This window comes from Oncorhynchus tshawytscha, linkage group LG15, assembly GCF_018296145.1.
Source record: "Oncorhynchus tshawytscha isolate Ot180627B linkage group LG15, Otsh_v2.0, whole genome shotgun sequence".
In the NCBI taxonomy this organism is placed as follows: Eukaryota; Metazoa; Chordata; class Actinopteri; order Salmoniformes; family Salmonidae; genus Oncorhynchus; species Oncorhynchus tshawytscha.
The window spans coordinates 20,997,479-21,012,105 of NC_056443.1; the positions used below are offsets into that span (position 1 = coordinate 20,997,479).

Consider the following 14,627-nt stretch of genomic DNA (forward strand, 5'->3'; position numbering starts at 1 on the left):
GCCCGACGTCCACGGGTGGGGGTTGTGCTTACAGCCCAACACCGTGCAGGATGTTTGGCATTTGCCAGAGAACACCAAAGATTGGCAAATTCGCCACTGGCGCCCTGTGCTCTTCACAGATGAAAGCAGGTTCACATTGAGCACATGTGACAGACGTGACAGTCTGGAGACGCCGTGGAGAACGTTCTGCTGCCTGCAACATCCTCCAGCATGACCGGTTTGGCGGTGGGTCAGTCATGGTGTGGGGTGGCATTTCTTTGGGGGGCCGCAGAGCCCTCCATGTGCTCGCAAGAGGTAGCCTAACTGCCATTAGGTACCGAGATGAGATCCTCAGACCCCTTGTGAGACCATATGCTGGTGCGGTTGGCCCTGGGTTCCTCCTAATGCTAGACAATGCTAGACCTCATGTGGCTGGAGTGTGTCAGCAGTTCCTGCAAGAGGAAGGCATTGATGCTATGGACTGGCCCGCCCGTTCCCCAGACCTGAATTCAATTGAGCACATCTGGGACATCATGTCTCGCTCCATCCACCACAGACTGTCCAGGAGTTGGCGGATGCTTTAGTCCAGGTCTGGGAGGAGATCCCTCAGGAGACCATCCGCCACCTCATCAGGAGCATGCCCAAGCGTTGTAGGGAGGTCATACAGGCACATGGAGGCCACACACACTACTGAGCCTCATTTTGACTTGTTTTAAGGACATTACATCAAAGTTGGATCAGCCTGTAGTGTGGTTTTCCACTTTAATTTTGAGTGTGACTCCAAATCCAGACCTCCATGGGTTGATACATTTGATTTTCATTGATAATTTTTGTGTGATTTTTATTGTCAGCACATTCAACTATGTAAAGAAAAAAAGTATTTAATAAGAATATTTCATTCATTCAGATCTAGTATGTGTTATTTTAGTGTTCCCTTTATTTTTTTGAGCAGTGTATGTCCTGAATACAAAGCGTTATGTTTGGAGCAAATCCAACACAACACATCACTGAGTACCACTCTTCATATTTTCAAGCATGGTGGTGGCTGCATCATGTTATGGGTATGCATGTCATTGACAAGAGCTAGGGAGTTTTTAAGGATACAAATAAATGAAATAGAGCTAAGCACAGGAAAACCTGGTTCAGTCTGCTTTCCAACAGACACTGGGAGACAAATTCACCTTTCGGCAGACAATAACCTAAAACACAAGGCCAAATATACACTGGAGTTGCTTACCAAGACGGCATTGAATGTTCCTGAGTGGCCTAGTTACAGTTTTGACTTAAATCGGCTTGAAAATCAATGGAAAGGCTTGAAAATGTCTGTCTAGCAATGATCAACTTGACAGAGCTTGAAGAATTTTTAAAAGAATAATGTGAAAATATTATACAATCCAGGTGTGCAAAGCTCTTAGAGATTTACCCAGAAATACTCACAGCTGTAATCGCTGCTATTAGTGATTCTAACATGTATTGACTCAAGGGTGTGAATACTTATGTAAATGAGATTTCTGTATTTAATAATTCAATAAATTTGCTAAAATTTCTAAAAACATGTTTTCACTTTGTCATGATGTGGTATGGTGTTTAGATGTGTTAGAATTGTTTATATAATTTATTTTGAATTCAGGCTGTAATACAACAACAACATACATCTTTCTGAAGGCACTGTACACCAATATAGCAGGCTCTAGCTTGTAATCCGCTGATGCCTATTGATGTTGGCTGGGCCCTGGCTGTTTTCACTGACTGTGTTTCCCGGTCTGCCCTACAGGAGGTCTTAGTGGAGCGTCTAGAGCTGTGTGTAGAGGGGCTGTGGAAAGCAGAGAGATACGAGCTGATTACACACATCGCCAAGCTCATTATCCCTGTCTACGAGAAACGCCACGAGTTCCAGGTACGAGCCAAACACACACACACACACACACAACCATACACACATAAACAAGACTGAAATGTAAATTGAATCATCAAGAACAATGTTTACGCAGTGTCTTTGTAAAGTGGAAGCAGCTGTGTGAGGAGTCTATCTGGCTGAATTAGTAGTAGTAGTTTTTAAAATACCCAAAACCATTCTGTGATTGAATGCAGTTGTCCGTGGGAAAAGGGCTACTTTGTGAATCCCACAATAAGGATTCTATTGTCAGATTGAGACAATTACATTAAAGGGCACAGACAATATTGACTACTTCCTGTTTGTCTCTGTAAAGCTTTCCACTACTCTGTCCCTTGGGTTTATACAGCATAAATAAGCTCAGCCAGTCAGTTTATGGAATAAGTCCTCAAACTAAAATACTGTCCATGAGAAGTTTACCCTAATCATGTTCCACTCGCCATCTTCTCATGCTAGGACGGTCTTCTCTTTGGCTCTGGCTTTTAAAAAAAGTATTGCACTACTTTTGACCAAAGTCTCTATAGGCCCTGGTCAAAAGTAGTGCACTAAATAGGGAATAGGGTGCCATTTGGAATTCTGACTCAGTGTTGTGTCTGTTGCCAGTGGCACATTCCTTTGGCCGATTTCTGTTCTCTCTCTCGCTCTGAGGAGTGAGACACATCATTTGTTTTAATAGGGTGGTACATAAGCCTCCTGCTGATTTACTGTACATGTCATGCAGTGCAGTAGTGCCCGAAAATATCACACACACACTCATACGCACTCATATACACACACACACACAGGGTTGCAAAGGGAGGGTACATTACTGGAAACCAATGTTTCCTCTAAGCTGCGCGATTGCGCGGACAGCGCAGCTCCCCGGGATTGCTGCACAGGGTGGAGAAGAAATATCAGCCCAGGGAGAGAAGTTTTCCCTGTAAGTTAACACTATCAATGTTTCCCTTTACTGTGGCAATTGTGATCTAATCAATGTGATATTAGCCACTTTCAATGCAACAAAACAAACTTTTGTTGTAGGCAAAACGCATCGAAGTAGGATTCTATTGGCATGACTTAAGCCCGTACTCTACACAGACCGGTGCGCCATAACCAAACAGAGCTGCAGATGGCCTATATTCAAATAGATCATTGCCATATATGGATCTGTGCCATTTACTTTGAACTGGACTGTGTTTACAGCAGTGGTCCTGAGTAGATGTGCTTGTTTTGAGATCAAAGCAAGAGCTACATGTAGACACGTGTGCACATTTTGTTCGTGTCCTTTGCTAGTTGGTGAGTTATTAGCGCTGTTAGAGATCATTTGCAGTCAGTAATAGGGGAGTGATTGGTTCCTACGAGCATAAAACGTGGGTACAGCCTCAGTGTTCACAGTAAATGCGACATTCAAGTTTGCACTCAGCAGACCTGACATTTGCTCAGTGCTGTAAAGAATTTGATGGAATATTGCTGTAAACTTTCAAAGTTTACCAGTAAACTACACAAATTTTGGTATCTTTCAAGGATTTTATGTAGCCTATTTTAAGACATTTAATTGATCGTTTTGGGTACTTCAGGTAGCCTAGTGGTTAGTGTTGGGCCAGTAACTGAAAGGTTTGCTAGATCGAATCCCCGAGCTGACAAGATAAAAATCTGTCGTTCTGCCCCTGAACAGGCAGTTAACCCACTGTTCCTAGGCTGTCATTGTAAATAAGAATTTGTTCTTAACTGACTTGCCTAGTAAAATACAGGTTAAATTAAAAAAATTAAATTCAAATCATCTCTAGCCATCTCTTTGTCCTTAAATATACTGAACAAAAATATAAAAGCAACATGCTATTAGGAAATCAGTCAATCAAAATAAATTCATCAGGCCCTAATCTATGGATTTCACATGACTGGAAATACAAATATGCAACGGTGCAAAGTACTTAAGTGAAAATGCATGAAAGTACTATTTAAGTAGTTTTTTAGGGTAACTTTACTGTTTATATTTTTGACAACTTTTACTTTTACTTCATTCCTAAAGACAATTATGTACTTTTTACTCCATACATTTTCCCTGTCACCCAAAAGTACTCGTTACATTTTGAATGCTTAGCAGGACAGGAAAATGGTCTAATTCGCACACTTATGAAGAGTACATCCCTGGTCATCCTACTGCCTCTGATCTGGCAGACTCACTTAACACACATGCTTCATTTGTAAATGATGTCTGAGTGTTGATGTGTGCCTCTGGCTATCCGTAAATTTAAAAAACAAGAAAATGTTGCCGTCTGGTTTGCTTAATATAAGGAATTTTAAATAATTTATACTTTTACTTTTGATACTTAAGAATATCTTCGCAATTACATTTACTTTTGATACTTAAGTATATTTAAAACCAAATACTTTAACTTTTACTCAAGTAGTATTTTGCTGGGTGACTCACCTTTACTTAAGTCATTTTCTATTAAGGTATCTCAGTTTCACTCAAGTATGGCAATTGGGTACTTTTCCACCCCTGCAAATATGTATATGTTGGTCACAGATAACTTCAAAAAATGTGCCTCAGGATCTCGTCGAGGTATTTTTGTGCATTCAAATTGCCATCGCTAAAATGCAATTGTGCTCATTGTCCGTAGCTTATGCCTGCCCATACCATATCCCCACCACCACTATGGGGCACTCTGTTCACAATGTTGATATCAGCAAACCACTCGCACACACGACGCCATACACGGGCGGGGTCTGTGGTTGTGAGGCCGGTTGGACATACGTCCAAATTCTCTAAAACGACGTTGGAGAAATTAACATAAAATTATCTGGCAACAGCTCTAGTGGACATTCCTGCAGTCAGCATGCCAATTGCACTCTCCCTCAAAACAAATGATGCTCACTAACAGGGATGTAATCAAATTTGAGCACAAAATGTGAGAAATAAGGATTTTGTACATATGGAAAATGTATTTTTTAAATTTTTATTTCAGCTCAAGAAATATATGTAACGTTCGTTGTCTTCCTCTGATGAGGAGTAAGAGAGATCGGACCAATTTGCAGCGTGGTAATTGTCCATTTTTAATAAAACAAACTGAACACTATAACATACAAAATAACAAAGTGAAACAAACGAAACAGTCCTGTGTGGTACAAACACTAACACGGAAAATAATCACCCACAACTCAAAAGTGAAACCAGGCTACCTAAATATGGTTCTCAATCAGGGACAACGATAAACAGCTGCCTCTGATTGAGAACCATACCAGGCCAAACACAGAAATCCCAAAACATAGAAAAAGGAACATAGACAACCCACCCAACTCACGCCCTGACCATACTAAAACAAAGACCTAATAAAAGAACTAAGGTCAGAACGTGACAATATGGGACCAACACTTTATAACTTTTGTAACTTTATATATATGTTGTGTTTATATTATTATTCAGTGTATATTAAATAATAAAAAATAGAATGACAAAGCTGTAAAATATTATCCTAAATATAAACCATCAACTTAGTGAATACCTTTGGTGTTTAATATCCGTGTTTAATATCAGGGAAATATATTTAAATTTTTCTTAAATCCTTATTTATTTAATATGTCCAAATGTATTTGTTGTCAATGTTTCGGCGCCAAACTGGTGGCAGTTGTGAAGAAAACTCAATAGTTGCAGAGTTCATTTAAAATAATGCCATTGTTAATTAATGCTTTTTAAAAATTAATTAGGCTATTTTCTCTTGAACCATATGGTCTATCTACTAGAAACTCATGGACAATATGGACACAGATATAAAAAATAAATAAAAACGATATATGATATATGATATATATATTCAGGTATAAATGACCAAAGTTACAATATATATTTTATGTTAATTACAGAAGATTCCAGTAACTTAAGTAGATTACTGGTAACTTTTCAACCATACACGCACACACATACATACACTCAACAATGACGGGCACACTAATGAGTAAATACAGTGCCTTGCGAAAGTATTCGGCCCCCTTGAACTTTGCGACCTTTTGCCACATTTCAGGCTTCAAACATAAAGATATAAAACTGTATTTTTTTGTGAAGAATCAACAACAAGTGGGACACAATCATGAAGTGGTATCGACATTTATTGGATATTTCAAACTTTTTTAACAAATCAAAAACTGAAAAATTGGGAGTGCAAAATTATTCAGCCCCCTTAAGTTAATACTTTGTAGCGCCACCTTTTGCTGCGATTACAGCTGTAAGTCGCTTGGGGTATGTCTCTATCAGTTTTGCACATCGAGAGACTGAAATGTTTTCCCATTCCTCCTTGCAAAACAGCTCGAGCTCAGTGAGGTTGGATGGAGAGCATTTGTGAACAACAGTTTTCAGTTCTTTCCACAGATTCTCGATTGGATTCAGGTCTGGACTTTGACTTGGCCATTCTAACACCTGGATATGTTTATTTTTGAACCATTCCATTGTAGATTTTGCTTTATGTTTTGGATCATTGTCTTGTTGGAAGACAAATCTCCGTCCCAGTCTCAGGTCTTTTGCAGACTCCATCAGGTTTTCTTCCAGAATCGCCTGTATTTGGCTCCATCCATCTTCCCATCAATTTTAACCATCTTCCCTGTCCCTGCTGAAGAAAAGCAGGCCCAAACCATGATGCTGCCACCACCATGTTTGACAGTGGGGATGGTGTGTGTTCAGGGTGATGCAAAATTATTCAGCCCTTTTACTTTCAGTGCAGCAAACTCTCTCCAGAAGTTCAGTGAGGATCTCTGAATGATCCAATGTTGACCTAAATGACTGATGATGATAAATACAATCCACCTGTGTGTTATCAAGTCTCCGTATAAATGCACCTGCACTGTGATAGTCTCAGAGGTCCGTTAAAAGCGCAGAGAGCATCATGAAGAACAAGGAACACACCAGGCAGGTCCGAGATACTTTGAAGAAGTTTAAAGGCGGATTTGGATACAAAAAGATTTCCCAAGCTTTAAACATCCCAAGGAGCACTGTGCAAGCGATAATATTGAAATGGAAGGAGTATCAGACCACTGCAAATCTACCAAGACCTGGCCGTCCCTCTAAACTTTCAGCTCATACAAGGAGAAGACTGATCAGAGATGCAGCCAAGAGGCCCATGATCACTCTGGATGAACTGCAGAGATCTACAGCTGAGGTGGGAGACTCTGTCCATAGGACAACAATCAGTCGTATATTGCACAAATCTGGCCTTTATGGAAGAGTGGCAAGAAGAAAGCCATTTCTTAAATATATCCATAAAAAGTGTTGTTTAAAGTTTGCTACAAGCCACCTGGGAGACACACCAAACATGTGGAAGAAGGTGCTCTGGTCAGATGAAACCAAAAGTGAACTTTTTGGCAACAATGCAAAACGTTATGTTTGGCGTAAAAGCAACACAGCTCATCACCCTGAACACACCATCCCCACTGTCAAACATGGTGGTGGCAGCATCATAGTTTGGGCCTGCTTTTCTTCAGCAGGGACAGGGAAGATGGTTAAAATTGATGGGAAGATGGATGGAGCCAAATACAGGACCATTCTGGAAGAAAACCTGATGGAGTCTGCAAAAGACCTGAGACTGGGACGGAGATTTGTCTTCCAACAAGACAATGATCCAAAACATAAAGCAAAATCTACAATGGAATGGTTCAAAAATAAACATATCCAGGTGTTAGAATGGCCAAGTCAAAGTCCAGACCTGAATCCAATCAAGAATCTGTGGAAAGAACTGAAAACTGCTGTTCACAAATGCTCTCCATCCAACCTCACTGAGCTCGAGCTGTTTTGCAAGGAGGAATGGGAAAAAATGTCAGTCTCTCGATGTGCAAAACTGATAGAGACATACCCCAAGCGACTTACAGCTGTAATCGCAGCAAAAGGTGGCGCTACAAAGTATTAACTTAAGGGGGCTGAATAATTTTGCACTCCCAATTTTTCAGTTTTTGATTTGTTAAAAAAGTTTGAAATATCCAATAAATGTCGATACCACTTCATGATTGTGTCCCACTTGTTGTTGATTCTTCACAAAAAAATACAGTTTTATATCTTTATGTTTGAAGCCTGAAATGTGGCAAAAGGTCGCAAAGTTCAAGGGGGCCGAATACTTTCGCAAGGCACTGTACATACAAACACACACACACTAATACCCAGTTTTGTGTATGTTTCCTTCAGAAACTGAGCCGTCTGTATGACACGCTGCACAGAGCCTACAATAAGATCCTGGAGGTGATGCATACAGGCCGGAGACTACTGGGGACCTACTTCAGAGTGGCTTTCTACGGGCAGGTGGGTCGGCATGTGGACAAAAGATGAAAGACACAAGTTCACCTTGTGTTTTCCTTCCATTCTCTTTTTATAGCTGTGAAACACACTTATTCTGGTTCAGACAGAGAGACACTGGGGATGAACTGTAGTCGTTGGCTCCTTTCTGACATCCACACTATCATACCACTTCTAAGTAAACAATGGATTGGGCATTAACCGGTATGCCAGTATGGACATCGGATTATAAAATAATAATTGTTTAGTATGATGGCTCAACCAATGGTTCTTCTCTGTCAGGGATGGAGTGCCCTTTACTTGGGGAACTCGTCACAGTAAAAAGAGACCATGCATTTTTGTTGTATATTTCTAGGTGTTATCTTCCTGTCTCTCTTCTATTTTGTGGGGGGAGAAAATAAACTCTTTCTATCAATTACTGAAGAAATAACAACAATTGTGCTGGTCTGTCATGTTGTTGGTAGCATCATCGAGGTATCTGTGGTCATCTTTTAACCATATCTGATATCAGTCCATATCCAGTGCCTGTGAACCCTAAAATGTGGTGTTCTCTCTTGGTAACTTCCCTACCTGACAGATGGAGATTAGATAAAGGTGGAATTACACGAATCCCTTAGAGGCTAGTGGCCTCTGAGGAGGATGGTTGTGGCAGGGCTTAAATGGTGAGAAGAGAAAAACACCTATAAGGCTTAGTTTCACTTCTCTCTTCAGATATATAAGGGATGATGTGTATCTGAGTCTATATGTGAAGTTTTGTATTTTGAGTTGTTTGGAGAGTCCTAAGGCCCAATGAGTGTCTCAGATACTTTACAGTAGCACAAAAAGGACAACCTTGTTTCAAATAGATGGATGTTAGAAAATTATGAATTCATGTTTAATTGTAATGTTTGCTGATGCTGTACAGTACATTAAAAAAAGCCAATAAAGATATTGTTAAAAATGAATATATTATACATTTTGAGAAAAGCACAGCTGTAAAGCTATATTACAACATATTCCAGGAAATATCAGTCACAGCATTATTTGTTATATAATGCATTGCTTGCTGTTTGGGGTTTTAGGCTGGGTTTCTGTAAAGCACTTTGTGACATCAGCTGATGTAAGAAGGGCTTTATAAATACATTTGATTTGATTTGTATTTATTGCACATTTGAGAAACAAGTTGAATTATGACTGAATATTTTCCTCCTGAGTAGGCTGCAGCTGTTGTTGTTTTCCTTGCTTAGTAATGCAACATAGCCAGCATGAACATCCCTCTGCCTCCAATGGCTACTTTGTGTTGTTGACAGGGCTACTTCGAGGAGGAGGATGGTAAGGAGTATGTGTACAAGGAGCCCAAACTCACTGGCCTATCAGAGATCTCTCAGCGCCTTCTAGGGCTCTACGGGGACAAGTTTGGAACGGAAAGCGTCAAGATCATCCAAGACTCCAACAAGGTAGTAACTATGATAGTGTCCCAAATGGCACCATATTCCCTATTTAGTACACTACTTTTGACCAGAGTCCTATGGGCCCTGGTCAAAAGTAGTCTACTATATAGGGCATAGGCTGCCATTTGGGACACTACCTACAGGTTCCTAAAAGGGGTAAATAGTACAAACAATTAGTTTGCTTCCTTTATTGGAGTTGTCGGTTCTATCTAACAAGCCCAACCATACCAATCTCCAACAGGTCAACCCCAAAGACCTAGACACCAAGTTTGCCTACATCCAGGTCACCTTCGTTAAGCCTTACTTTGACGAGAAGGACTGTCCAGAGAAGAAGACGGACTTTGAGAAGTGCCACAACATCAACCGCTTTGTGTTCGAAACGCCATACACGCTGACGGGGAAGAAACATGGTGGGGTGGAGGAGCAATGCAAGAGGAGGAGCATACTCACAAGTTAGTTAGCTTCACAACCTCTTTTTACAACCTCTTTAAAACCATCTTAAAGAATGAGATAGCTTTGCAACTTCATTACAACCAACATAGTTAAAACCAATTAGCTTAAACTACTTAACCTCTTTTACAACAAAGAAAAAACTTACAAATAGTTAGTTAGCTTTACAACCTCTTCAAATAAAATGTTATTTGTCTATGTATATGGTGCAGCAACCTCTAAGGTGCAGGGTTACGTAACCGGGTGGAAGCCACCTAGTAAAACCTATTTAAAACTATTATTAACACACCTACAAAAACCTTATTTCAACCAGTTTGTTTGCTTTACAACATTTTTACGACCTCTATGACTAAAGCCTCCATATTTCAACCTTGTTTAGACAAACAGAATACCACTGTTTGTGTGTTGCACTGGAGACAAAGAAGTATATAAGCTTTTCAATTAAAACCATCATCAACTGTGCACACAGCTTGTTTAATTTCTTCTTAGATGAGCTACACTAACATCTAAACTATTTGAGAATTACTGCAAGTTCAGAAACCCACTGACTTCAAAACATCGGTTCCACATTACCCTTCAAGGAAAACTCCACTCAAAAACTATCTTTTGATATTTTTTTCATTAGTCCATAGTTTCTTTTGTCCATTTTGCATCATCATCATCATGATGTGGCCGGTGACACTTTGTTTGCTTCTTGAAAGTTGTTGTTTTTTTTGTTTTTTTTTACCCCTTTTTCTTCCCAATTTCATGGTATCCAATTGGTAGTTACAGTCTTGTCCCATCGCTGCAACTCCCTTACGGACTCAGGAGAGGCGAAGGTCAAGAGCCGTGCATCCTCCGAAACACAACCCAGCCAAGCCGCACTGCTTCTTGACACAACGCCCGCTTAACGCGGAAGCCAGCCGAACTAATGTGTCGGAGGAAACACAGTGCACCTGGTGACTGTGTCAGCGTGCATTGCGCCCGGCCTGCCACAGGAGTTGCTAGTGTGGGATGGGACAAGAACATCCCTGCCGGCCAAACCCTCCCCTAACCCGGACAACGCAATTGTGTGCCGCCCCATGGGGCTCCCGGTCGCGGCCGGCTGCGACATGGCCTGGACTCGATATCTTAAACTTGACTGCTGTGATGCAAAACATTTTGGAACTGTATGAACAGAGAACTAATGAATAAAGTACCAAAATATAGTTTTTCAGTGGCTTTTTCCTTTAACAGTAGTAAACATTATTCCTTAGAATTGACAGAGAACGTTTACAGCTAACCACTGGCTAATTCTGTTTATGAGGGTACAAGCATTAAAATACATTTGATAACTGAAGCGCTATAGGACCATTTAAATGGCTTACATCCACTGCAATTGTTTTATCACATGATGATATAGACATTTTGATTGACCATTGGCCATTTCATGATTATCCCACTGTCACAACTGACATTAAACAACAGCCGGCCCGCCTGTCTCAAATATCTGTCAACATTTCTACCCACAGACCTGACACACAGGATGTTACAAATAGACCAATATGCAGTAAAAGCATTATCATGTGTGCTTTGTTTGTTTAGTGATGTTGACTCAATGTTGTTGCTATAAAATTGTGGTACAAAATTATATTTTCGTATATTTGACCCAGGACTGCCAGTTAGTAGACTCTAGCTTCCTAAAAGTGTGAGAGTTTCTCAGAAAACCAAGAGAAAGTGAAAGTTGTGTGAAAAATGACTCCAGGATAAGGAAGATACCTGGAACTGTGCTATTTACTCCCCTCCGAGCTGCCAACACATTCCCATACAAGGAGAATAAAGGAAACACTAATGGGAAACAGTGTTATCATAATGAATTAACTTTATCGTGTGTTTATATGAGAACCGACTGTGTGGTGAGTCTCCTGGGCAGCGACCAACACACTGCCCTTTGCGAAAAATACATCTGTTTGTGCTCTTGCCAACGCCATTGCCGTCGTTTTCAAGCCAAGTTCTCAAGAGAGCAGGAACAGACTGGCCCCCAGGCTAGAGGAATGATCTAAACATGTGTGATAATAGGTTATGTTATAAAGGGTGTGAATATGCTGAATTATGTGTATTTCTCCTGTCCAGCGGCCAACACGTTTCCGTACGTGAAGAAGCGTGTGGAGGTGTTGGGGGAGAAGCAGGTAGAGCTGAAGCCTGTGGACGTGGCCATCGACGAGATGCGGGCGCGCACAGCCGAGCTGACCAAACTCTGCTCCTCCCAAGAGGTCGACATGATCCAGCTGCAGCTCAAACTGCAGGGCTGTGTCTCTGTACAGGTAGATGAGACCTTACTGTATCCACATCACTCTGTTCGTTTAGTATTTCATTAGGATCCCCATTAGCTGCTGCCAAGGCAGCCGGTACACTCCCTGGGGTCAAACAGGAAGCAGCTAGTGCATGCAGGGAACACCACATACTAGCATCATTTCTCTCCAATCCTAAGCTAGCACACTTGATTCTAATAGTTGATAAGTTGAATGAGGTTAGATAAAACCGGTGTTGGATTGAAAACCTACAGGAGGGTAGCTCTCCAGGAACAGGGTCGGGGTTAAAACCTACAGGAGGGTAGCTCTCCAGGAACAGGGTCGGTGTTAACCTACAGGAGGGTAGCTCTCCCGGATCAGGGTCGGGGTTAAAACCTACAGGAGGGTAGCCAATGATGTTATCGTTGTGCTACGAGTTGATCTAGACGCCATTGGCAGCATAGTGGTCACCCAGCACTACCTGAGGGTGAAACTGAATACCCAAGATATTCATTCCTCTTAAAGATTGTTACTCCTTCCCTTGTCTTGTGTGCCACAGGTTAACGCTGGTCCGATGGCGTACGCCAGAGCCTTTCTGGACGACTCCAAAACCAGCAAGTCCCAGTCCAACAATAAGAAAGCCATGGAGCTCAAGGAGATATTCAGGTATGTGTAGACTACCCAACCGACAACGCACTACCTTGCCAAGATATCAGCTACTCCGCAAAGCTCACACAAGTTGTGGAGCAAATCATTAAATATGTCATCCCCTTAATGGTTAACTAGTATTGATATTTGATGAAGTATGACTTGCTGAACACCACCCTCTGTCCCCATGTAACTGTTGGTGTGTGTGTGTGTGTATCTATTTGTCTGTACTGTCTATGCAGGAGGTTTGTGGAAGCCTGCAGCATGGCGCTGGACATCAACGAGCGTCTGATCAAGGAGGACCAGTTTGAGTACCACGAGGGCCTGAAGGGCAACTTCAAAGACATGGTGAAGGAGCTGTCAGACATCATCCATGAACAGGTGACATGGGGGGAGGGGAGGAGCTGGACATCATCCATGAACAGGTGACATGGGGGAGGGGAGGAGCTGTCAGACATCATCCATGAACAGGTGACATGGGGGGGGGGGGAGGACATCATCCAGAACAGGTGATATGGAGGGAGGGGAGGAGCTGTCAGACATCATCCATGAACAGGTGACATGGGGGAGGGGAGGAGCTGTCAGACATCATCCATGAACAGGTGACATGGGGGGGGGAGGAGCTGGACATCATCCAGAACAGGTGACATCGGACATCATCCATAAACAGGTGATATGGCGGGGAGGGGAGGAGCTGTCAGACATCATCCATGAACAGGTGACATGGGGGAGGGGAGGAGCTGTCAGACATCATCCATGGGGATGGGGGGGGAGGAGCTGTCAGACATCATCCATGAACAGGTGACATGGGGGAGAGGAGGAGCTGTCAGACATCATCCATGAACAGGTGACATGGGGGAGGGGGAGCTGTCAGGGGGAGCTGTCAGACATCATCCATGAACAGGTGACAGCTGTCGGACATCATCCATGAACAGGTGACATGGAGGGAGGTGACATGGAGGGGGAGGAGCTGCCAGACATCAATGAACAGGTGACATGGAGGGAGGGGGAGGAGCTGCCAGACATCCATGAACAGGTGACATGGGGGAGGGGGAGGAGCTGCCAGACATCCATGAACAGGTGACATGCCAGACATCCATGGGGACATGGGGAGGGGGGAGCTGCCAGACATCCATGAACAGGTGACATGGGGGAGGGGGAGGAGCTGCCAGACATCCATGAACAGGTGACATGGGGGAGCGGAGGAGCTGCCAGACATCCATGAACAGGTGACATGGGGGGCTCCCCATAATCATAGCCCCTGTCAGCCTTACAAACACATACAGATGCACACAAGATGACAAACAGAAATTCTTTATTTTGGGCTCTGGCTCTCATAATATTCCTGACCACACTCCTAGGCTCTCGTCCCTCTCTTTCTCTCAAGAAAACACCAGAAAACCCTTTGTCATTTAGCAGATACTCATATCCAGAGCAATTTACAGGAGAAATTAGGGTTAAGTGCCTTGCTCAAGGGAACATTGACAGAGTTTTGTAACCTAGACTGCTCAGGGATTGGAACCTGCAACTTGTCGGTTACAGGCCCAACGCTCTTAACCGCTAGACTACCTGCCGCAATAATGGTCCTCTTTGACCAAGGTCATATCTCATGACCTGAATCTATTTTTCTCTCACATCTCTTTCTCCTGACTGTATTTTGGTAGCAAATTAAAAGTGTTTTTGTGTCTTAATGTTTTCTTTACCTTCCTGTCCATAGCACTAAC

At 42.3% G+C, this 14,627-nt stretch overlaps 1 protein-coding gene across 3 annotated transcripts in view; it reads left to right on the forward strand.

Moving 5' to 3' along the window:
* dock11 (dedicator of cytokinesis 11) overlaps positions 1 to 14,627 on the forward strand; it is a 115,377-nt gene that overhangs the window by 97,844 nt on the left and 2,906 nt on the right. For all 3 annotated transcript variants that reach the window (XM_042298286.1, XM_042298284.1, XM_042298285.1), the window contains 7 exons: positions 1,754 to 1,876; positions 8,019 to 8,132; positions 9,416 to 9,562; positions 9,798 to 10,008; positions 12,098 to 12,288; positions 12,815 to 12,921; positions 13,146 to 13,284. In XM_042298286.1, the coding sequence (XP_042154220.1) occupies positions 1,754 to 1,876; positions 8,019 to 8,132; positions 9,416 to 9,562; positions 9,798 to 10,008; positions 12,098 to 12,288; positions 12,815 to 12,921; positions 13,146 to 13,284 (1,032 nt within the window). The remainder of the gene's footprint in view (positions 1 to 1,753; positions 1,877 to 8,018; positions 8,133 to 9,415; positions 9,563 to 9,797; positions 10,009 to 12,097; positions 12,289 to 12,814; positions 12,922 to 13,145; positions 13,285 to 14,627) is intronic.